This window comes from Tarenaya hassleriana, unplaced genomic scaffold, assembly GCF_000463585.1.
Source record: "Tarenaya hassleriana unplaced genomic scaffold, ASM46358v1 Cleome18, whole genome shotgun sequence".
NCBI lineage: Eukaryota > Viridiplantae > Streptophyta > Magnoliopsida > Brassicales > Cleomaceae > Tarenaya > Tarenaya hassleriana.
This window is the reverse complement of record NW_010965216.1, coordinates 1,425,266-1,448,079: the sequence shown is the minus strand read 5'-3', so window position 1 is coordinate 1,448,079 and position 22,814 is coordinate 1,425,266. Positions and strand designations below refer to the sequence as shown.

The following is a 22,814-nucleotide window of genomic DNA, read 5'->3' as shown; positions in this document are numbered from 1 at the left end:
ACGTCGTCGTCATCATCATCATCATCATATCCCTTATCTCTCCTCTCTCTCTCAACCTTTCGCTCTCGCTTCTACTCGTTCTAAGAAAGCTACAGCGTGTGATAGTTCGAGTACTCGTAGGGTTTCTGCCTTCTTTCTCGCCGGAAATGTCGATCCATTTGTGAGTCCTGCTGTGTCTTTGAACTTCTGCTCTCTCGAGATTCTTCTCCACACGTCTGTTTCGTGTAATTCTGAATCGAATCAGGGTTTCAATAGATGTAGACTCTTTTCCATCATCAATCTAAACCCTTTTTCGTCGTCTTCATCCTGGTTTTGATTGTGTTTTCCTCCTCATTGCAATGTGATAAAATTCCTGGCTTTGAAGCTCAATTATTTCCCCATTCATGTTTTGTGACAATTTATCTCATGTTGATTTATATATACACACACACATTCGGAATTCTCTTTTTGACAAGTATCAAGAATCCGTGGATGGATGGATGGATACTTCCATTGTGTCTGAAAGAAACTGGGTTTGATTTGTGTTCATATGTTGTTCAGGGGAACATCCTTGGAGATGGCCGTCTGTCCATGTCCTGAGGCGAAACCATTCTCATGTTCGTCTCTACCGTCCATACAACATGCCCGGTTTCACAAGACTGCATCTTGCTGGAAATACAGAGAACCGATCATCTGGAAAACACCTGATTCCGTTGTTTCTTTGAAGAATCTGAGATTACACAATCTGAGATCCATTGTCTGTATGTCTCAATTGTACAGTACATGTCATTCTCACAGCAAAAAGAGCTATCCATGTATCTTCAAGGCGCAGGCTACAGATAAGGATGGTGGAGTAGAAAGAAGAGGTGCAATGGAGCAGAGAAGAAAAGAAGAGGAAAGGAGGAGAAAGATAGGAATAGCGAATAAGGGGAAGGTGCCGTGGAACAAAGGAAAGCAACATACCGAAGGTAGGAATACTCTGTATATCAAGTCTGAAAATTTACCCGAGATTCCTTGAAGTTGGTTTTAACTCTTTAAAGTTCTAACCTCATGTAGAGACCCGTGTTCGAATCAAGCAGAGAACTATAGAAGCCTTGAGAAACCCTGAGGTGAAGTCAAGTAAGAGATTCAAGTGTTTTTGAAATGTTCATGTACACATTATCGTTTATCATTTTGGAAGATGGAAAACTCTGCCCAAGTTTTCTCGGCTGTTATCATGTGAGGTACTAGACAATGTTGCCAATAATGTAAAAGGCCTAATCTATTTTGTATTCATCATCTTCCAGGTGCGGAGAAAGATGTCTGAACATCCACAACCACACAGGTAGATTTCAGGTTCGCTTAATACGAGCTCAAGTTACACTGTAAATAATACAAACCGAGCCATCATTCACGTATTTGGACATAACACTGCATATGCTTTCTGTCGGATAACACATGGAGTTGTCTGAAAGTAAATTTCCGGGTTTTCCCACCCGAGTGCATCCATCAACTTTGAACTTTGAAGCTGAGTTAGTTTACTTCTGAATCTGGCAGATATTTTTCAATGTATTTACTCTAGTTTTAGCCCAGTTAATCTAAAAAAGGTATCAACTTTCACTCCAGAATTTATCGACGTTACACTTTCAGAGCTATTCAGTGTGTATAACTGTTTCCTGCAGCGACGAGACAAAGGAGAAAATAAGATCGTCGGTCACGAGAGTGTGGGCAGAACGGACGAAGTTGAAGCGATCAAAGGAGAGATTCATATCATCATGGTCAGAAAACATAGCGGAAGCTGCCAAGAGAGGAGGAAAGGGGCAAGAACATCTTGACTGGGACAGTTACGACAGAATGAAAGAGGAGATTTTGTTCGAGCAGATTCAGTTGGCTGAGGAGAAAGCCAGATCGAAGGAAGAAGCCAAGCTAAGAGCAGAAGCAGTAGCACAAGCAAGGGCCGAGAAGACGAGAAGACTTGCGGAAAAAAGGAAAGAACGTGAAGAGAAGGCGATAACTAAAGCCAAGAGTGGGAAGAAAACCTATGGATTGAAACTTAAGCAGAGACTAACAAAGGTAACTAAAACACAAACTCTGCACACCATTTTTTACTAATACGAAAATACGGCTGAGAACATTCGTATCGAACGTTTTCAGATTCACAAGAAGAAACCGAGACTCGGTAGAGTTGATGTGAAAAAGGGTAGAGTGGATTCAGTGACGTCGAAATGGGAGAAGCTGGATTTGGATTTTATCCAGAAAGAGAGAATGGTAAGAGAATTCTCACTGGCTGATCAGATACAGGCGGCCAAAAGCAGAAGAAGTGCAGCACTTTATCAACATTGGCCTGACACATGAGAGTATTCATTTCAAGATAATGAAAGTGATGACAGTGTAGGAGGAGAGGAGAGGAGAGGGACAGCTTTTTCTCAGCAGTTGAATAGCTTCTTAGTTTTACAAGTTCTCAGCTGTAAACAAGTTCTTGACTTTTAAATTAGAAGTAAAAGCTCCTTATACCAAACATATTAAATTGAACCCTCAAAGCTCAAATCTCTGGTCATTTCACATTAGATCGATCGCCAGTACTAGAATTCAAGAACTAAAAAGGGAAACAGCAGCCCGGGACACGGTTCTAAACCATATGCCAAAGTCGTGCGAGGCAATTCTCAAGAGACAAGATTGACACAAACATCACAGTAGACAAAAGGACAACTTGTGTTCCAACTTCATAGTACCTATACATCTAACAAACCAACATGGGTTCAACTCCTTAACCCTCGTACGGGTTTCTACCGTCTCTGTTGGGTGGGTAGGCATTCTGGTACTGCGGATTCTGCATCCCGCCCTGACCCGGGAACCCGCTGTTCTGTTGGAAGTTACCACCAGGAGGTATGTTACCCCCCTGACCCGGGTACCCGTTGTTCGGCTGGAAGTTACCAGGAGGTACGTTACCAGACCATCCTGCATTCGGTGGCCCACCACCCCCCATGTAGTTCTGATTCATGTTCGGAGGTGGCATGTGCTGCCCCATGTTCCCTTGCATCCCGCCTCCCATATTGGGAGGAGCCATGTTTGGACCACCACCCATGTTAGGAGGCATGCCTCCCATGTTGGGCGGAGGTGGAGATCCGCCCATGTTGGGAGGAGGTGGAGGAGCACTGCCTGCGTTTGGTCCCTGGTTTCCCCTCACGTTCTCCCTTCTTCTCTCGAAATTTCTGCTTCTGTCAGCATTGCGAGGCCTGTCATTGCGCCTGTTCCTCTCATTTGCCCGGGCATTGTTCCTTATCCACTCCTCATGATACTTGGGATCATAAGGAACAGCCTTTCCATCAATGAAAGGTTCCCCTAAAAAAGAATCACACAAAAGCCCATCAACCCGAGAGGCACACAAGATAACGGGAAATGATATGCCCTCAAACAAGTCACACTCGGGAAACATAGTTTACACATTTGAGCATTCCATATTGGCATATTCAATTCCACGAGGTAATACATTGCGAATTGTGACCAGAAAACACAGAAACTCAGCCTTACCTCCATAGTCTTTGTTCTTCACATCCAAGTATGAATCGGGAAGAACCCATCGCACCTTAGGCAACTCTGGTAATCATAGCAAATAAATCATATCAGAAAATCCGTGTTTTCTGCAACTCATAGTAGTAGGAAAACAATAAGAGCGCAATTGGAGGCAATACCTTTGATCTTGAGTGAAAGCTCTTCTGGAACAAGTGCTCCAAAAGCATAATAGCATCTAGTTGAGACAGAGTATATCTTCATCCTTGCTTCTTCCTCGCTGAAAATTTCAAAACGAGATAAACGAGATCAGGGTTTCAAATGATCAGATGAAAACTCAGCGTTGCAGTCCCTCAAATATCGAGGCCTTCACACATTTCAGATAGATCCTCCAATTTCCAATGCCCAAAATGTTAAATCAAAATCCTTGCAGAATAACGACAGAGCAACAATAGAGAAGAAAAGGTTTTGGCTTTGGATTTTACCTGCCAACGATCTGCGCTAGGGTTTTGATGTAGTAGTCGATGATCTCATCCCTAGTGGGATCACCCTCAGGCTTCTCCATGACAATAAGCCAGTGCTCGAAATCGCAACCATCGAGTAATATTGTCTCTTTCGGCGGCCGATTCGACCAATTAGGGTTTGGATCGTTCAGGGAAGACGACGTGGCTCGCGTCGACAAACCTCTCGTCGACGCAACGCCGACTCCGCGGATCACGGACGAGAGCGCGGCGGCGAGAGGCCTCGAGCGGCTCAGCAGAGATGAAGCAGCGAAAGAAGGCACAGGAGTTTTGGCAAGAGAAGGTGACGAAGAGAAGGACCGCGCGAAGAGAATGGAAAGGGATTTCGCCCGCTGTGAGAGGGTGGAACGGGAAAGCGTCCGCGACGCCATGGAAAAGCCTCGAGGTTTAGCAGATAAAAAAACCCTATGGAGGGACAGATGGGAAGGGAATGCAAGGGAAGGGTTTTTGCAGGGCTTTTATCTGCGAAATGAGCCGAGTGCATTTTGGATAAATTGCAACTTAGACCAATAAAAAAGAGAAGTATACAATATTACCCCTCATACTCTTCACATAAAGCAAAATGACCCCAAATATTAATTTATTCCCATAATGGCCCGTTTTGCCAATTTAATTTGGTCACGTCCATATTTGCCAATTCAATTCATATTTAAATCAATGCAATCTTCCTTATCAATAAGAGACCTACTAAAAACGAGTAAAACCTTCTTCCTTAGGCAGAGGTTTCGAACTTTGGAATGAGTTTTTCTGTTCAACAAAAAAAAATTACCAACAAGACAATATTTTTCAGTCAATGTTTTAAGTTTTTATATTCACTGAGTCTCACTTTCCTCCTATCTTCAACAACAGAAGGACTAATGAATTTTCTTGCAAGAATGTAGAATCATCATGAAAGAGATGTCAAGAAAAGCATAGAGTGATGACATTTTGGCCGAAACCCTAATCTCCATTCCCTTCCTACGGGCTAATATCTATCACCTCGCTCTTCTCTCATACCCATTTACTGGCTTATCGGTTCGAGAAGATAACTAGACAAATTTATGTACTTTCAAACTGGTGATATGGACATATCAAACTCATTTGGATCGTGATTCAGTGATCTCAGAACTTATGGGATGTCTCTTCTTGTTTTTCTAGTTATTTCATTGCAAAGGATAAGAACCCTAAGTGTCGGCGATTCATGCATCATTACATGACCTTGTTAGAGTGTCTGATGATAAATGAGTAGGATGTGTTCTTGGTTTTATGTTGAGTTTCATAGTCTCTAAGAGTTCTTGGCCGCTCCTTCATTTTCTGGTTCAGATGTTTGTTACAGAACATGAAACTTGGGCAAACTCTAGTTACATCCTCTTCTGTTTTCTTGTGATTAAACGACACAGATAATTATGATCACTAAAATTGTTCTTTTAAAACCATACAATGTCATATGCTAATAATACCAACAATATAATCAATTGGATTGTACAAATTCATCTTATATAAAAACAAATAAAAAACATAACATATAACTATATCCAAACCGAATAGATAGCTTTTTTAAACCGAAAAGATTGCAAAACGAACAATTTCATCAATAAAACCGAATATGAACAACCGAACCAAATTCTATATAAAATCCAAATCCAAACCCGACTGTCCAAACCCGAAATACCCACCACTACTGGCTACTGATATATAAAAATAAAAGGGGACAATCATATATACATACATATATATTGTCAGATATAGTCTCTAATCCATACATTAAAACCAAAACATGAACCTCGTCGGTTTTACATACTGAAACTCAGCTTTGGTTTTTTCTTACTAACACAAACTTTTATTTTATTTTCATCAACGGCAATACATACACATCCTCACCACATCTCCACCGATCCAAACACTACAATCTTATTCTTTCCAAGTCGCTCACCTTGAAAACTCGCCTTTCGTTATATATGGAGGAAACCGTGTGATGGTTCTACAGAAGCGTGGCCTTCGCGATCTCGAGCCCTTTCTCGCGCCCGAAGAACTTCTCAATGATCGCGAGTGCAAACTCCATCGAAGTTCCAGGTCCCCTACTTGTCACAAGGTTACCATCCACCACCACTCTGTGCTCGATATGGCTCTTGTCCGACAGTTTCTCGCACATTGCGGGAAATGCTGTCGCCTTCTTACCCTACAAGGATATCCGAGTAAACAAATTAGCTTCGACATAGATGAGATTCGTACACTCAATTCTCCAGGGAGAGAAGAGTAAATTCAAGGGAGAGCTATGGAAACTTCCGCTACATGGCAGGCAAACAATTCAAGCACTGAGAAACAACTAGTACTTCACTTTCGAGATTCAAACACTCTATTATTCGTGGAGAGAAGAGTAAAGTAAATGAAAACTTTTGGAAACTTTCGCTATATAACAGTTTATCAACTTTTTTTCCTCATTGCAATGCAAGCAATTCAGGAACCAAGTTACCGAAAAATAAAACAACGAGTACTGAACTTAGTCTTTAAGACAAGGATCTTGAAAGCTTCTAGTTATTTTTTTTTTCCGGGCAAATTCAAGTATCTTGAAAGTCCAACCAGTTTAATATAGCTAGATTCCATCGCCGCTCTACCTAATTCTTGAATTGCTTGCAAAGAAAAAGAAAAGTATTTGAATCATGAAACTATACTGTTCAGAGTTCATATATTTCTGTGATCTGTTTTACTGTTTATTTATATTACCTTGAGTAATCCATGAGGCTCCAAGACCAGAGCAGGCGAGGCACAGATAGCTCCATAGGGTTTGTTTGATTCTGCTTGTTTCTTCAACATATTCACCAGTTTCTCACAACTTGCGAATGCTTGAGCACCACCAAGACCACCCTGTGAAAGTAAGAATCAGCCCACCTTGCTAAATTCTAAATATAACGTAACTTAGCAAATGTCCTATATTGCGTTATCATTCACATTGAACACTTACAGGTAACACGATCAGGTCATAAGTAAGCCTTTCAGCATCGTCTAGAAGCACGTCGGCCACTAGCTTAACTTTCCGAGATGCTACAACTTCAAGACTGTCCCCTACTGCAGCCATGACTACCTTTGCTTTTGCCCGCCTCAGAAGATCTACTATGGCAACAGCTTCCATTTCTTCCGAGCCATCAGCAATGGGCACAAGAATCTGAAATGGGGAAAGCATATCTTTCTGATACATTGGAATATCAATAATGAAGACAAATAATGTCTCTCAAAGCCATTGCATGTCAAAATCGTAAGTCTTTCATCACGTCAATGCCTGCCACATCTTCTACAAATGGTATGACAGTAACCCAAGTAAATAGATACCTCATACTCCAGAAAAGTCTTTATAGAAAATAATAAGCTGTTTTTTTATTGAAGTCGAATTACCTGTGGGGTACCATCAAAGGTCCATCTAGTTTGGTTAAGCTCAGTGATAGTATACTCCCCACCAGGGTTGGGGCGCAGCAACTGATGTCAAAAAAGGAACAGGTGAGTCTAAAAGAAGAGGGCAAAGGAAGTTTGTTCAAGTACACAGCTCTATATTGTCCACAACAAAATTGTCATTTCTCTGTGGTCATTTGAATAATTCCGCCTCCTATAACTTGCCATTGCTGGTAGTTTCTCAACAAGATCCAATGAGCATGATATATGTGCAAGCCGAGAAAAAAGCACAGAAAGCCAAGTAGCCTCCAATTCAACCAAAACCATTTTCATGACTGAACTTAATCAATATATAATATCTCTCAGTCCGAAAGGGACTTAAATTACTTAATGAATTCGAAGTCAGAATGACGAAGCATACCAAGGGCCCGGCAACTTCATTGGCTTTCTCTTTGCCATACAGTTGCTCCACAAGTGAGACAGAGAATTCCATGGTGGTTCCTGGCCCTCGACTGGTCAATATCTTACCATCTATTTGCACTCTTGACTCCACAGCAGTTGCACAAGATGCTAGTTGCTCCATAAAAACTGGGTAACATGTTGCCTGTCACGGGCAAATGCCATTCATACATCAATACAAAACTGGAACATGAGTAGTTAAGCTCCTGCAAAAAGACCAGTAGTGACTTACTTTTCTTCCCTTTAGGAGACCCCAAGAACCGAGAGCCAAAGCAGGAGCACAACAGATAGCACCATTAAGCCGTCCCTCAGCATCTTGCTTCTTCACCATATTCTCCAAAACTCCACAGTTTTTCAGAGTCTCACCGCCTGGAAGCCCTCCCTTTACCACTCAAAGTAACCAAACAGACAACGAGCGATCAAACTGTTTAGCATTTACCAAAAATGAGAGGGCAATACAATCACTGCATTCGAAATCATGCCTAGCGTGTCAACAATTGCAATTCATGAAAGATGATCTGCAAGTTTCAGAATAATCTTACGATCGGCTCCGGATTATTTCCGTACTATCAAATTCCATGCTCCGACAGAGATCCACATGAATTGAAGATATATCAAAAGCGATAGATTTGCAGAGAGACGTACAGGGAGCGTAATAAGGTCGAAGACTGCGTCGCTGCAATCGGAAAGGAGAGAATCGGCAACGATCTTCACACCATGACACGCGTCAACCTGAAGCTGCTTCTCGACGGATGCCACCGTCACTTGAGTGCCCCCCCGCCCGCCGTAGCACATCGATCATCACCACCGCCTCCAACGGCTCCGTACCGTTCGCAATAGGCACCAAAACCTGAATTATAAAAGAGAAACATCAAATCATCACGAGAAACAAAACCACGATCGAACGAAAAAAAAAAAGACGGTCTCGTAACATCACCTTCTTCGCAGATGAAGCCATGGTTGCAGAGATAGAGAAGGATCGGCGATTCACGAGAAGAGAAAGTCGTCGTCTAGGAGAAGAGAGAGCTCGAGAGTGTGAGAGGGGAGTGATAATGGTGGGGTTAATAAAGCGCAGACACAAAGACGACGCCATTGCCGTCAAAGTCCTATACGGAACCCCCGAGAAAAAGATACTCTGCGGACGTGTCGACTGGAGAGTAGATACAACATGGTGATAAGATCGGCTGCGATCGTGACACGTCATCGCTCAGGATAAAAGGCAAACTCCGTGCTGTATGCTGAGGTGCTAAGACGGCGTGTAGTTCACGAGATCTGTAAAAGGGACACACCATGCTATTTATCGTTTATGTGAGCGCAAACCTCGATGGTTTTTAACCAGAAGACCATTGTTCCCCAGGACTGTCTTTTTAAGTCACAGGAGACCATTGTTCCCCAGGACTGTCTTTTTAAGTTACAGGAGACCAGTTCAATATATATAAAAGATTTATATATATATATATATATATTTATTTATAAATTAAAATTAACTTATTTTATAATTTTTTATTGAACTCTTATATACTAATAAGAAAAATGAAAACTAAACTTTGTTTATAATTTTTTTATTGAAATATTCTTATATACTAATTTGTTTAATATTTTTCTAAAATATATATTGATTAAAAATTATTTATATTTGTTATCAAATTATATTTTTATTCGTTTCAAATTTTTCAAAAACTTTAAGATTACTATAAAATAAAACAAATCTACCGTAATTTAATCAAATTTAAACTTTTTTATTTTTTTAGGGAAAATCACCGCAAAATACTTATACTTTTTTCTAATCTCAATTTAATATATGTATTTTTTTAATTATTGAATAATACCAGTACAATTCGTTTTTCACCAAATAAATTTTATATTTTTAAATTATTGGCAAAAAAATAACTACAGTTAAATAATCGCCACATAGACAAACAGAAATCTGACGTGGCGACAAAATTCTCAACATATCTCCTAATCATTGCGCCATGTCATCGCCACATCAGAAATTAAATAAAAAATAAAAAATTAATAAATAAATTAATTAATTAATTAAAAAATAAAAAATATATATATACACACATATACATATATATATATATACATATATGTATATATACATACGTATATACATACATATAAACACATATATATATATACCAATACATATATAAATATACATATATATACATATACATACATATACATATATACACACATATATATGTATATATATACAATATATACATATAAATACAAACACACATATATATATATATATATATCAATACATATATATACATACACATATATATACATATATATATATATGTCAATACATATATATATACATATACATATATACACACATATATATGTATATATATACACATATACATACATATAAATACATGCACACATATATAAATATATATATACCAATACATACATATACATATATATATACATATACATACATATATATATACACACATATATATGCACATATACATATACATATATATAAGCGGATCTATATATATATCAATACATATATATACATACACATATACATACATATACATACATACATACATATAAACACATACATATATAAATACATACATAAATATATATATATATATATATACATGCTACATATATATACATACATATAAATATATAAATATATGTATATACATGTATTTATGTATATATATGTATGTATATCTATATATATGTGTATGTATATGTATATGTATATATATGCGAATGTGTATATATGTATATGTATATATATGTATTAATATATATGTATGTATTTATATGTATGTATATATATATATGTATTTATATGTATGTATATATATGTGTGCATGTGTATATTTATATATGGCCCTGTTGTTCCCTTACCGTGCAAGAAACGTTAATGCGCGTTCAAAGAGAAAAGAGGCCGAGATTAGGGTTGACATGGTGATTCAAGAACTTGGATTGGAAAATGAGACGGATTCAAGAATCGGGGAAGGTTCAAGATCTGGAATATTTTGGGGAGAGAGGAGAAGGGTCAAGATCTGATACTGCTATTGTATTCATTGATGAGCCGACTTCAGAAACAACTCGGTATTAGGGCGAAGATCTTGCAGGAACGAGAAATAGAATACCAAAACTAAAATGAAAATGTGCGATTAGATTTTTCACATTGCGATTAAAAACGATTGCGATTAAACCAATGTTCAATCGTACGCAATCGTCAAAAATCGCAAACTCCGCATCTGCAAACGATTGTGTTACAACCGATCGCCGTTTATTGACACAAACTTCGTGTTATTTAATCAACCACATTACATACACGTACTCTCATCAACCACACTATATACATGCACTCTCACATCGACCCAAACACTAAAACCTTATTCTTTCCAAATTCCCCACCTTGAAAAGCTCACCCTTCGGTATATGAAGAAAGCCCGAGGGAAGGTTCTACAGAAGCGTGGCCTTAGCGATCTCGAGCCCTTTCTCGCGCCCAAAGAACTTCTCGATGATCGCAAGTGCAAACTCCATTGTAGTTCCTGGTCCCCTGCTGGTTACGAGGTTACCATCCACCACGACTCTGTACTCGATATGGCTCTTGTCCGACAGTTTCTCGCAAAATGAGGGATTTGTCGTCGCCTTCTTACCCTGCACGAATATCCAAGTGAGATGATACAACTTCTGACATAGATGAGATTCATACACTCAATTCCTAGAGTAAATTGACGGGAAACTATGGAAACTCTAGGCATATTGCAATTCGTGAACTTTTCTCCTCATTGCAAGCAAGCAATTCAAGCACCGAGTTGCTGAGAAATAACGGGTACTTAACTTTCAAGCTTCGTACACTCCATTCTTCGTGGAGAGAAGAGTAAATGAAAGGAAAACAATGGAAACTTTCGCTATATCACAATCCGTGAGCCTTTTTCCTCATTGCAAGCAATTCAAATACCGAGTTTTGGGGAAATAATGAGTACTGAACTTTAAGGCAAGGATCTTGAAAGCTTCTAGTTCCGTTTTTTTCGGGCAAATGCAAGTATCTTGTAACTCCAACTAGTTTAATAGCTAGTTTCCGTCCCCGTTCTAGTTGATTCTTAAATTGCTTGAAATAAAAAAGTATTTGAAACAGGATATTATTGTTCAGAGTTCGTATATTTCTGTTTATATTACCTTGAGTAATCCATGAGGCTCCAAGACCAGAGCCGACGGGGCACAGATTGCTCCATAGGGTTTGTTCGATTCTGCCTGTTTCTTCAACATATTCACCAGCTTCCCACAACTCGCAAATGTTTGAGCACCAACAAGACCACCCTGTGAAAGAAAGAATAAGCCCACCTTGTTATATTTCTCAATTTACCACATATCTTAGCAAATATCCTATATTCCGTATCATTAACATTGAACACTTACAGGTAACACGATCAGGTCATAAGTAAGTATTTCAGCATCCGCTAGAAGCACGTCGGCCACCAGCTTAACTTTCCAAGATCCTACAACTTCCAGACTGTTCCCTACTGCAGCAACAACTACCTTTGCTTTTGCTCGCCTCAGAATATCGATTAAACCTACAGCTTCTGTTTCTTCCGAGCCATCAGCAATAGGAAAGGTGAAATTTTTAAGGAAAAATCAATAATCTAGATCGTCATTATCCAGGCCGATAATGAAGTCTCTCAGAGCCATTGCAAGTCAAAATCATAAGTTTTTTATTATACCGTTGCCTGCCACAGCTTCTACAAACGATTAACTTTCATACTATTACCCAGCTGACGATATGACAGTTACCCAAGTAAATAGGAACCTCGATCCATAGAAAAGTCGTTATAGGAAACCCGAATTACCTGTGGGGTACTACCATCAAAGGTCCATTTAGTTTGGTTAAGCTCAATGAAAGTATAGTCCTCACCAGGATTGGGGCGTAGCAACTGATGACAAAAAAGAAATATGTGAGTCTAAGAGAAGAGGGCAAAGGAAGTTAAGTAGCACAGTTCTATCATGTACTAAGCACGATGTAGACCACCACAGTATTGTTATTTTGACATGGTCATTTTGAATATTTCTGCCTCCTATAGCTTTCCATCCCCAGCAGTTACTCAACAAGATCCAATGAACATAGAAAGCCAAGTAGTCTCCAATTCAACCAAAAGCATTTTCATGACTGAGCTTAATCAATAATATCTCTTTTAGTTCGAAAAGGACTTAATGAATTCGAAGTCAGAAGGATGAGGCATACCGAGCGCTCAACGGCTTCATTGGCTTTCTCTTTGCCATACAGTTGCTCCACAAGTGAGACAGAGAATTCCAGGGTGGTTCCTGGCCCTCGACTGGTCACTATCTTACCATCTATTACTACTCTTGACTCAACAGCAGTTGCACAAGATGCTAGTTGCTCCATAAAAACCGGGTAACATGTTGCCTGTCAGGGTGTCAGGGACAAATGTCATTCATACATCAATAGAAAACTGGAACATAAGTGGTTAAGTTCCTGCAAAAAGATCAGTAGTGACTTACTTTTCTTCCCTTTAGAAGACCCCAAGAACCGAGAGCCAATGCAGGAGCACAACAGATAGCACCATTAAGCCGTCCCTCAGCATCTTGCTTCTTCACCATATTCTCCAAAACTCCACAGTTTTTCAGAGTCTCACCGCCTGGAAGCCCTCCCTTTACCACTCAAAGTAACAAAACAGAAAATGAGCGATTAAATTGTTAAACATTCAACAAAAATGAGGGGGAAATGCAATGATTGCATTCAAAATCATGCCTAACAAACTTTCAACATCTGTTTCATGATGACGCTATCAATCTAGCAATTTCTGAAAGATGATCTGCAACTTTCCGAGTAATCTAACGATCGGCTCCGGATGATCTCCTTGCCATCATATTCCATGCTACTATACCCAAAAATCGATGCAGATCCACATGGATTGAAGATATACCAAAAGTGATAATACTTGCAAAGAGACGTACAGGGAGCATTATAAGGTCAAAAACTGCGTCGCTGCAATCGGAAAGGAGAGAATCGGCAACAAACTTCACACCATGACACGCGTCAACCTGAAGCTGCTTCTCGACGGAGGCCACCGTCACTTCCGCCCCCGACCGCCGCAGCACATATATCATCACCACCGCCTCCAACGGCTCTGTACCGTTCGCAACAGGCACCAAAACCTGAATTGTCAAAGAGAAACTTCAAATCATCACGAGAAACAAAAAACGATCGAACAGGAAAAAAACGGTCTCGTAACATCACCTTCTTCGCAGATGAAGCCATGGCTGCAGAAACAGAGAAGGATCGGCGATTCACGAGAAAAGAAAGTCGTCGTCTAGAAGAAGAAAGAGCTCGAGAGTGTTAGATAATGGCGGGGTTAATAAAGTATAAGAGACGACGCCATTATGGTCAAACTTTAGAGTCCAATACGAAACCTCCGAGAAAAAGATACCATGCGGACGCGTCCAATGGAGGTTGGGTACAATATGATGATAAGATCGGCTGTGATCTTGCCACGTCATCTTTCAAGATAAAAGGCAAACTCCGTGCTGATGTAATAAAACGGCGTGTAGTTCACGAGATCTGTATAAAAGATGCACATCATGCTATTGAACGTTTCTGTGTGTGAAACACCTGCCGTTTTTCCATCATAGCCTTCACCAAGAGAACCATTGTAAAGCTCGATTATCAACTAAAAAGTTGATTAGATGCTCATTTCAAATATTAAATAACCAATTGAGAGATATGGACGGTCCACGTTGAAACGAGAGTTAAATTTCACGGGTTATCAAATTTATGAAAAAAACTCTTGTAATAATGAATATTTATAACATCTTATACCGTTACAAAACAGAATTCAATCGAAATTAAACTTCCAGAGCATAAAAATGCAATCTTGATTAATAAAACCGTTATGAGTGTGAGCAGAAAGATACAATCTCTTGGGTTGGAAAAAGAGGAGATGCTTTTGCAACAATAAAAAGATTCCCTTTGAGGGGGGGAAAAAATGAAAACAAGAGCGAAGTGAGGTGTAGAAATTGTAACTAACCACCGGAGCAATAATCGAAAGCGGACGGGGGAGGGGAGAAAGGTGAAATTTTTAAGGAAAAATCAATAATCTAGATCGTCATTATCCAGAGATTTCTGAGCTTAATTACCGATTTTCAGGTGGGGTTTGTTTATTTCCAGGATTAAGGAGAAAAAAAAATGAAAAAGCCAATCGAGGAGACAAGACAGAAGCAAATTGGCCTGTGATGTGTGAGGGAGCCAGGAGAGAGAGAGAGAGAGAGAGAGAGAGAGAGAGAGAGAGGAGTACAAAGAACATGAAATGAAATGAATTGAAATGCGTTTCCCACTGGAGGAGAGATATAAAGTGAGAGAAAGAGGGAATTGGAGTGTTCTGGGTCGTCGAAAGCTTCGGGTTTCTCTCTCTCACACGGCGAAGGCGAGCTAATCGCTTCCTTTTCCTGCATTTCGGTGAGATTCTCGCTCTTTCAGACCAAACCCATGTCGGATTTCGAGCTTTGATCCTCGAAATTTGTCGCCTCGATCCTGTCTGCATGCTGGGAATCGCATGCATTTGCCCGAGGTGAGCTCTGTTTAGGTGTTGTTGGCCAAAGATAACATCACTTGTGAAATCTCCTCTCCGGCTTTCCTTCTTGGTGTTTAGTTTTCAGCTCAGTTTTCTGTGATCGGTGGTTCCCCGGTCTTTGATTTGTTCCAAAGACGGAATTCTGGTTCTGTGATAGTATGATATGGCTGCTTATCTGAATCTTTGCTTCGTTAAGGAACTTAGGTTTTGTTATTTCTCCCCGTTCTTGTTTGATTTCGAGAAACACGATGGCGACTTTTGGTTCGTCTGAAGGAATTTCAGTACCCCAATTGGAATTTGGCGACAAATCTAGCATCTATTGACATTGTCTTTGAAGTGGCAGTGATAACAGTTCATCTGCTTTTGGTTACATTTGAAGACTCGTTGGCATTAGTCTGCATCTGCTAGTGTGAATTAAAAATCTCAAGGATTATGAGTTCCATCTCTCATTTGATGCATGTTTTCACTGGCTTCTATATTCAGATGAAATCATTCTGGACATTTCCATAAAAGGTGCATTCTGAATTTGTTAGATTAGGCATTTGGGCTATTTCTGGTGTTTACCCTGTACAGATAAATCCCCTCCCTGTTTCTAAGAAATAAGTTGCCTATGTGCTGGGTCTTGTCTGTGTTGTTGATTAGTAGCACCTCATTTTTCATGTGTAAGCAAGGTCGGTCTCTTGCTTCGATCTTTGGATTTATGATGCTTGCTGGGCTAATTTTCAGGCGAATGATCAACTTCTGCCTACCAACTGGTGAAAGTAAAGTGAGACATTGATTCCACGAGGGCCTCTATGACTGTACTAAGTCGGTGATTTGGCAGTTTCTCCTGAATATGGTATGACATTTATGAACCTTAGACTCTTCATTTAACATTAATCTGCAGCTCTTTACTTCATGGTTGGTGTGGTAAGAACTTCGTACACAGCACATGGCATTTAGGGTAGTTTAGTTCTCTTATTTAGTAGTGATTCATCTTGTCGTAGTGGCCTTTTTGAGCAATGCAACACGAAAGAAGATGGAAAGAACAGGATGGTGATGTGCCTGATGAAATAGGCATAGGGGTCAGTGTCTCTTGAGAGTGAATATCACTCACAATGGTCGCCCTGATATTTGAACCCTTTCCACTGAAAGTTTCACATGCTAGCTTACTTCCACGGAATGCGTCTTCATTTGGTTGGACCATTTTCTGTTTCGAATTGGCAAGCAACATATCCTGGATACATGTGCATGCTGACACTGATGTTTAGGCCTTTTAGTTATCTCCCTGTGATTGTTAGCAGTATTTTCGGGCCTCTAGATTCTCTACATCGATTTTACTGTGGGAAAAGGTCAAATTTTGAAAATGAGAAGGTTTATGTTATTTCCTTACCAATCACAGTTCCTTTTTTATGGCGATACATAAATTTTCATGGCCAGAGATGAAAATTTGGCCGTAAAAAAATATGCATTCTGGATACCTCCTTTGCTCGTATACTCTTCCCATTCTAGATGTGTAATGACTGGAGAACGGAACAGGAAGTTACCCATTTTCTTAGGATTAAATTAGTTATGGATGAAAGTATCCATTGTTTTTGTACTTTCAGGTACCTTTCCTACAATTTCACACAAAGTAAAGCATGCATTTAGTAGGTAAGGATGCTTTGTAACAGAGAGATCGGAAATTTACAGGATGACGGTTTTGAGGGGTCATATGAAGAGCACCAGATCTTCAGACAGGTTTTCTTTGGAAATGATCCCGGAAATACAACTAAAAGATGCCTTGTTACTGGAGTCATTGACTTCGAATGTGACTCCAGTAAGAATGCCACATCCTCTCTGTGCTCTAACAGTGATAACACTGTGGCGACAAGCCAATGGGCCACTAAATATATATGTCCAGAGGGTTCCGAGCCATTTGCTTCTAAGGATAGTTCAGACTTTAACGCAAAGAGTAAGAGAATGAAGTTTTCAGGCAATGAGCTTCCAGACACGAAACATGGAAAGGGGTCTGTGCTGAATAACTATCCAAATTTTGATATGGCTAGCAAAACAATACCTCTCCATTTAGTCGAATCATCTAGAACTGGTGTTTCGACTAGGTCATATCTGCTAAAGCAAAAAACAGACAAGGGCAGAGAAATTTATCTGGGAGAACCTGGGTTAGAAAAGTGCAAGTCACAAACCCTGGACAAATGTGATGGAAAGATGTTATTTGGATGTAAAGCAATTGCCTCTCCTGTTTCTCAGGAGAGCTTTGCCACAAGAATGGCATGTGGGAGTTCATCTGTATCCTTCGCTGAGAAGTCTGACTCCCCATTGCAATTGAAGGATGCATCTAAAGTATGCCCTAATGGGTCGAATTCTCAAAGACTAAATATATCTGAGATTTGTCTGAGGATAGATCCTAAGGAGGATCCTCGTCCCCTTCTCCAGAAGTATGTGTTTAAGTTGCTTAGTGCTGCTGGCTGGAAAATGGAGAAGTATCAAAGACCATGCAGAAAATACAGTGATACGATGTACATATCACCCGAGGAACGAAAATTTCGCGAATTTCCCACGGTTTGGAGATTATTAGGTGAGACCCTAATGGCTGATCATATGGTTATCAACTCTGGTACAAAGAAATGGACTGGTATCAATGATTTCTGGTCAGATCTGTCGCTAACATTGTTGGACGTCGAGGAGAACATGAAAGGGTTAGATCTTGCAAATACTCGGGCACTTTGGTGGAGCACTTTAGAGCCTTTTGTGACTGTCGTGTTCACAGATAGGAAAGTCGGTTGTTTAAGAAAGGGAACTGAAGTTGAAGCCTCATGGTGTTCAGTGATTGAAAAGTGCAAGAAAGAAAATGCGGGTTCCATGCACAGAATATCAGGCTGCCCTGAAAGTGTTTTGACAGTTTCCGAGGAAAGCCGTGGTATTTATGATGAGGATGTTAACCACGAGATTCATTCAGATCGTAAGGGACATACCAAAGAATTGGGGAAGAACTCTGCCCCTCCAACTGCATTGGCAAGTTCTTGCATTCAAGAAAATACACCGCAGTTCCAAGGAGATCCCACACTGAAGAATTACAGCGGTTGTGGAAAAGATGAATCCGCGTCACCTGAGTTTGTGATCTCTGGGGTTATACAGAATCCTGGGCTTGGTGAGGAGGTGGTTAGCAAACAAGCTGGAGCCTCAGAGTTGATAACCGAGGGCAAGCATGGAAGTTCTATGAGAAAGAAGTTGCAGAGAAAGTCAAAAAAGATATCTGAAATCAGACCAGCTTCCTTGGATCAACTTGATATCCTAGATTCTAATTCTCCTGGCGCTCTGGAATGCCTTGACAATGATATGTGTAGTGTTCTCTTACCGTCAAAGGACTGTCATGACGAAATTTTGAAGCAAGATAAGATCAAGAATTCACATGGCAGTTCAAAGAAGCGGGGAAAGAAAGCTAATAAACACCAGGGTCAGGGTAATGACATTTTGATTTCTTCAATAATGAAAACCAAAGATAACAGAGATGGTGCTGGTGGGTCAAACCGGAAAAAGAAAGCTCAGAAATCAAAAGCCAGAACAAAAAAGAGAAGCAACAAGGGAGGATGCAAGTTGCTTCCCAGAAGCTCAAGCAAGGGGGGAAAGCAATTTACAGAAGGAAAATGGTCTGTTTCAGGTCCAAGAACGGTGTTATGGTGGTTGATAGCCTCCAAGGTAATTTCCAGGGATGAGGTAATCGAGTTACGGGACCCAGATGACGATACCGTGGTGAAAACTGGCCTGGTGATCAGAGATGGAGTGGTTTGCACCTGTTGTAATAGGACGGTATCACTGTCTGAATTTAAGAGCCATGCTGGATTTAGTCTGAACCGCCCGTGTCTGAATCTTTTCATGGAGTCAGGACAGCCCTTCAGTTCGTGTCAGTTGCAAGCTTGGGCTGCTGAGTACAAGGCCCGGAGAAACGGAGGGAGATCACTGGAAGCTGTCGATGATGATCCAAATGACGATTCTTGTGGAATTTGTGGTGATGGGGGTGAGTTGATATGCTGTGATAACTGTCCATCCACCTTCCATCAGGCTTGCTTATCAATGCAGGTACTTTTCTATATCGGTGTCTTCTGTAAATTTCTTGGCTTTAGATAAAGTGAGTTTATTCTTTTACTTTTTTGTCTATGAAATCAGGTGCTACCTGAAGGAAGTTGGTATTGCTCAAACTGCACGTGTTGGATCTGCGGAGAGTTGGTCGGTGATAAGGAGCCTGCAGATTGCTCACATGCGTTTAAATGCTCACAATGCCAGCATAAATGTAATCCTCCCTCCACCTCTCTGACTTGCCAACTATTAGAAATCATGATTAACCTTGTACAGTACACAAAATTTGATTTGTGGTTATATTATCTAAAGGATACCCCTGATTTTAACCCTTGTCTTAATCAAGAATTCACCGTCATGTAATCAAGAATCCCCTTTCATTTGCAGATGTCGGCTTTATTTGCCATCTCTATGTAAAGGGCTTGGTTCTTTTCCATTTTGTTTTCTCCTAAAGAATTATTTTGGGGCTTTTCCTCATTCTGGGTATTGAATTAATTCCAGTGTAATTATATTTTGTTAGAATCCAGTTTTGGCTGATGACTTCTACCTTTGTTATCAGATCATGTCATGTGTCTGCAAGGGACAAGAAAACGCAGAGAACCCTTTCCTGGAACTTACTTTTGTGGTAAAAGCTGTGAGAAGGTATCGATATGTTATACCAACTCTCTCCGAATTTAATTTAGAACTCCTACATGATCATGTTGCATGGTAAACCCTCTCCGAATCTTGTTTAAAACTTCTGCATGATCATGTTATAAGCTTAAAGCCATGAAATTTTCTTGCATCTACTAGTTTGACTTTGAAGTAGAGAAAATATATTTTACTGCATAATGAGGTGAAATTCTACTGGTTAAAAGTAGATTTCTGGATTGACCAATCCATTATTTCCCGTCAACTCGTTATGGATCTTGTAATTTCTTTCACTCTATGCCCATATCCTTGTACGGATAGATAGCCTTCAGAGTTTGTGGTTCTTATTCGATAGCTGTTGGCTATGCAGGTTTACTCAGGTCTTAGTTCTCGTGTTGGAATCATTAACCATATTTCTGATGGCTTGTCGTGGGCCCTTTTGAAATGTTTTCGAGAAGACCAAAATGTTCATTCTGTCCAGTGGTTCGCCATGAAAGCTGAATGCAACTCGAAGTTAGCAGTCGCTCTCTCGATAATGGAGGAATGCTTTCAATCTATGGTTGATGCAAGAACTGGTGTTGACATGTTACCTCATTTGCTGTACAATTGGGGGTAAATCTCCTTTTAAATTCAGAGGAATTAGGGTTTGTAAAATACTGTATCACTCACTCGTGTTCATATCTAATATTCGCCTTTTGGATCGAGTAAAGGTCGAATTTTGCACGGTTAAACTTTGACGGGTTCTACTCAGTGGTCGTGGAGAAGGATGACGTACTGATATCGGTAGCATCCATCAGGTCAGTAAAGTTATTACCTTTTTACGTTTTTTTAACTGTCGGAACTCGTTATTTCTGAAACTGAACGATTCTCAGATCCTCTGAGCATATGTACAAAAACCCGGTAAAATACTTTTCAAGCTCTTTTCTTTTTCATAAGTCAAATCGGAAAAAAAAAACGACTTTTTTTTTTGCCAGGTTACATGGTGTGTCTGTTGCAGAGATGCCTCTCGTTGCTACATGCAGTAAGTTCCGACGTCAGGGAATGTGCAGAATCCTTGTTGCTGCCATTGAAGAGGTACAGTACTCGGCTGCTCGGAAAATGGAAGACCTGTCTTTTTTTTTTTTTTGTGATGAATGTCTTCGATTTCTCACTTACTTTCTCGGGAAAATCTTGGAAATGAAACTGTTTCCTCGGGTGATGGCTGCAGATGCTGATGTCGTTTAAGGTTGAGAAGCTCGTGGTAGCTGCGCTTCCGAGTTTAGTCGAGACATGGACTCGAGGATTCGGATTCGTACCAGTGGATGATGATCAAGAACGTGAATCTCTCAAAAGAATCAACTTGATGGTGTTCCCTGGGACAATACTGCTAAAGAAAACCTTGTACGAGCAGACGAAACCCGACACTGTCTCGAGTAAAAGCCAGATTTTTTTCCCTGCTTTCGTTCTTTCGTTCGGTTTTGTCCATTACTTTCTGCGTTCGTTTATTTCAGTTTTCGGGTTTCAACAGGGGTTTTCCCGGGTGTGGATCCACGGTCAGACAAACCCGATAACGCCCGTCTCGAGACCTGTGACCAGACGGTTCCGGAGAATTCAGACGAGGAGGTTCCTCCGGGCTTCCCTGTTCCTCTAGGAACAAATGAGTTCACCAGAAAAACCGAAACTGAACTGGATTCGGATGAACATGAACACCCATCAGGACAGACAACAGAAGCTGAACACGCAGAAGACCAAACGGAGGACACTATGGTGGCGACCCGTGATGACCCGGTTGAGTCAGAGGTAACTCGGAGCGACCCATCTGAGAAACCCGGCGAGAATCTGGAACCGGATCATTGCTTGCAGGGAGAATACGACAAGGGCTCAGATGAGCAGAGAGAAGAATGTGATTCAGGTCTGGTCAGATCTTCATGCGATTACGATGAGATATTGCTTTGTGTTGATGAACAGCTCGAGGATTATTCCTCTGATGATTCAGATTAGTGCTTAAGATATCATAACCCAACTTTTTTCTGGTGAACTTTTTTTTTTTTTTCCCACTTCATTTCTCTGTCTCTCCATCCATCATTCTCTCTGTTTGTTTCCTCTGACGTTGTCGGAATCCATCTGTTAGGTGTTTAGGTGTGGGCATTTGGATAATGTCATAGAAAAATATAAATATCGAATAAAATGGTTATAATGTTTTGTATATATTTAATGTTGAAAAAATCGAACATAAAAAATAGTAAAAATTTTCGACTCTTGTCGGAAAAAAATTAGAATTGGTCCGAATTCAATAGAAATTTAATTGAATCCAATATAAAAAAAAGGAATTGATTATAGTTTTTTTAATATTAAAAAGTATAACATGGAAAATAATCAAACCAAAATCCTAAACCACCAACCTACACACACAAGTTTTTCATGTATCTTAACAAGGAAGGATTAACCACTAAGCAGTGGGCCTACAAGATGAATCATTTTGGTATTTTGTTTTTCTTTTAATACTGTGAAACTCATATATATATATATATATATATATATAGTCATAGTTTCATCATTTTCCAAATATGTTCATTTATTTCCAATATTGAAATTGACGTTAACAAAGTAAGAAAGAAAATATGGGTAAATTGATTTCATACTCAGAACGGTCAAACTATAATTAAGACCTTACCGATAAAACAACATTTAAAATGAATATATATATATATATATATATGATATGGCTAAAAAAAAAAAACCCTCC

At 39.9% G+C, this 22,814-nt stretch overlaps 5 protein-coding genes across 7 annotated transcripts; 2 read left to right on the top strand and 3 right to left on the bottom strand.

Moving 5' to 3' along the window:
- The first annotated feature begins 37 nt into the window (after positions 1-37).
- LOC104810445 (translation initiation factor IF-2) lies at positions 38-2,490 on the top strand. The gene is made up of 6 exons (XM_010536749.2): positions 38-160; positions 541-947; positions 1,036-1,088; positions 1,266-1,303; positions 1,641-2,031; positions 2,113-2,490. The coding sequence occupies exons 1-6, from the start codon at positions 147-149 to the stop codon at positions 2,311-2,313; spliced, it is 1,104 nt and encodes a 367-aa protein (XP_010535051.1). The 5' UTR covers positions 38-146; the 3' UTR covers positions 2,314-2,490.
- Positions 2,491-2,493: 3 nt separating this feature from the next.
- LOC104810444 (multiple organellar RNA editing factor 8, chloroplastic/mitochondrial) lies at positions 2,494-4,427 on the bottom strand. The gene is made up of 4 exons (XM_010536748.2): positions 3,954-4,427; positions 3,651-3,748; positions 3,490-3,555; positions 2,494-3,300 (listed from the first exon to the last, which is right to left on the bottom strand). Exons 1-4 carry the CDS (start codon positions 4,358-4,360, stop codon positions 2,726-2,728), a joined length of 1,146 nt encoding a protein of 381 aa, XP_010535050.1. The 5' UTR covers positions 4,361-4,427; the 3' UTR covers positions 2,494-2,725.
- Positions 4,428-5,662: 1,235 nt separating this feature from the next.
- LOC104810442 (protein DJ-1 homolog B-like) lies at positions 5,663-8,932 on the bottom strand. The gene is given in 9 exon segments (XM_010536745.2): positions 5,663-6,147; positions 6,693-6,833; positions 6,931-7,131; positions 7,359-7,439; positions 7,774-7,956; positions 8,044-8,193; positions 8,457-8,594; positions 8,596-8,661; positions 8,749-8,932. Coding segments are annotated over 9 exon segments (1,314 nt in total). The 5' UTR covers positions 8,905-8,932; the 3' UTR covers positions 5,663-5,949.
- A 2,027-nt stretch (positions 8,933-10,959) lies between these two features.
- On the bottom strand, positions 10,960-14,172 carry LOC104810443 (protein DJ-1 homolog B). The gene is made up of 8 exons (XM_010536746.1): positions 14,074-14,172; positions 13,791-13,991; positions 13,335-13,484; positions 13,057-13,239; positions 12,658-12,748; positions 12,237-12,430; positions 11,997-12,137; positions 10,960-11,474 (listed from the first exon to the last, which is right to left on the bottom strand). The coding sequence occupies exons 1-8, from the start codon at positions 14,092-14,094 to the stop codon at positions 11,277-11,279; spliced, it is 1,179 nt and encodes a 392-aa protein (XP_010535048.2). The 5' UTR covers positions 14,095-14,172; the 3' UTR covers positions 10,960-11,276.
- A 623-nt stretch (positions 14,173-14,795) lies between these two features.
- On the top strand, positions 14,796-22,271 carry LOC104810441 (increased DNA methylation 1). Of its 3 annotated transcripts, none has more exons than XM_010536744.2 (11): positions 14,796-14,902; positions 15,001-15,400; positions 16,130-16,241; positions 17,075-19,462; positions 19,550-19,673; positions 20,019-20,101; positions 20,460-20,701; positions 20,800-20,886; positions 21,064-21,163; positions 21,297-21,501; positions 21,597-22,271. In XM_010536744.2, exons 3-11 carry the CDS (start codon positions 16,239-16,241, stop codon positions 22,067-22,069), a joined length of 3,705 nt encoding a protein of 1,234 aa, XP_010535046.1. In that variant the 5' UTR covers positions 14,796-14,902; positions 15,001-15,400; positions 16,130-16,238; the 3' UTR covers positions 22,070-22,271. The 3 variants fall into 3 exon arrangements, with proteins under 3 accessions (XP_010535046.1, XP_010535044.1, XP_010535045.1); XM_010536742.2 differs by having other exon boundaries at positions 16,990-19,462; XM_010536743.2 differs by lacking the exon at positions 14,796-14,902 and having other exon boundaries at positions 14,991-15,400; positions 16,990-19,462.
- Positions 22,272-22,814: the final 543 nt, after the last annotated feature.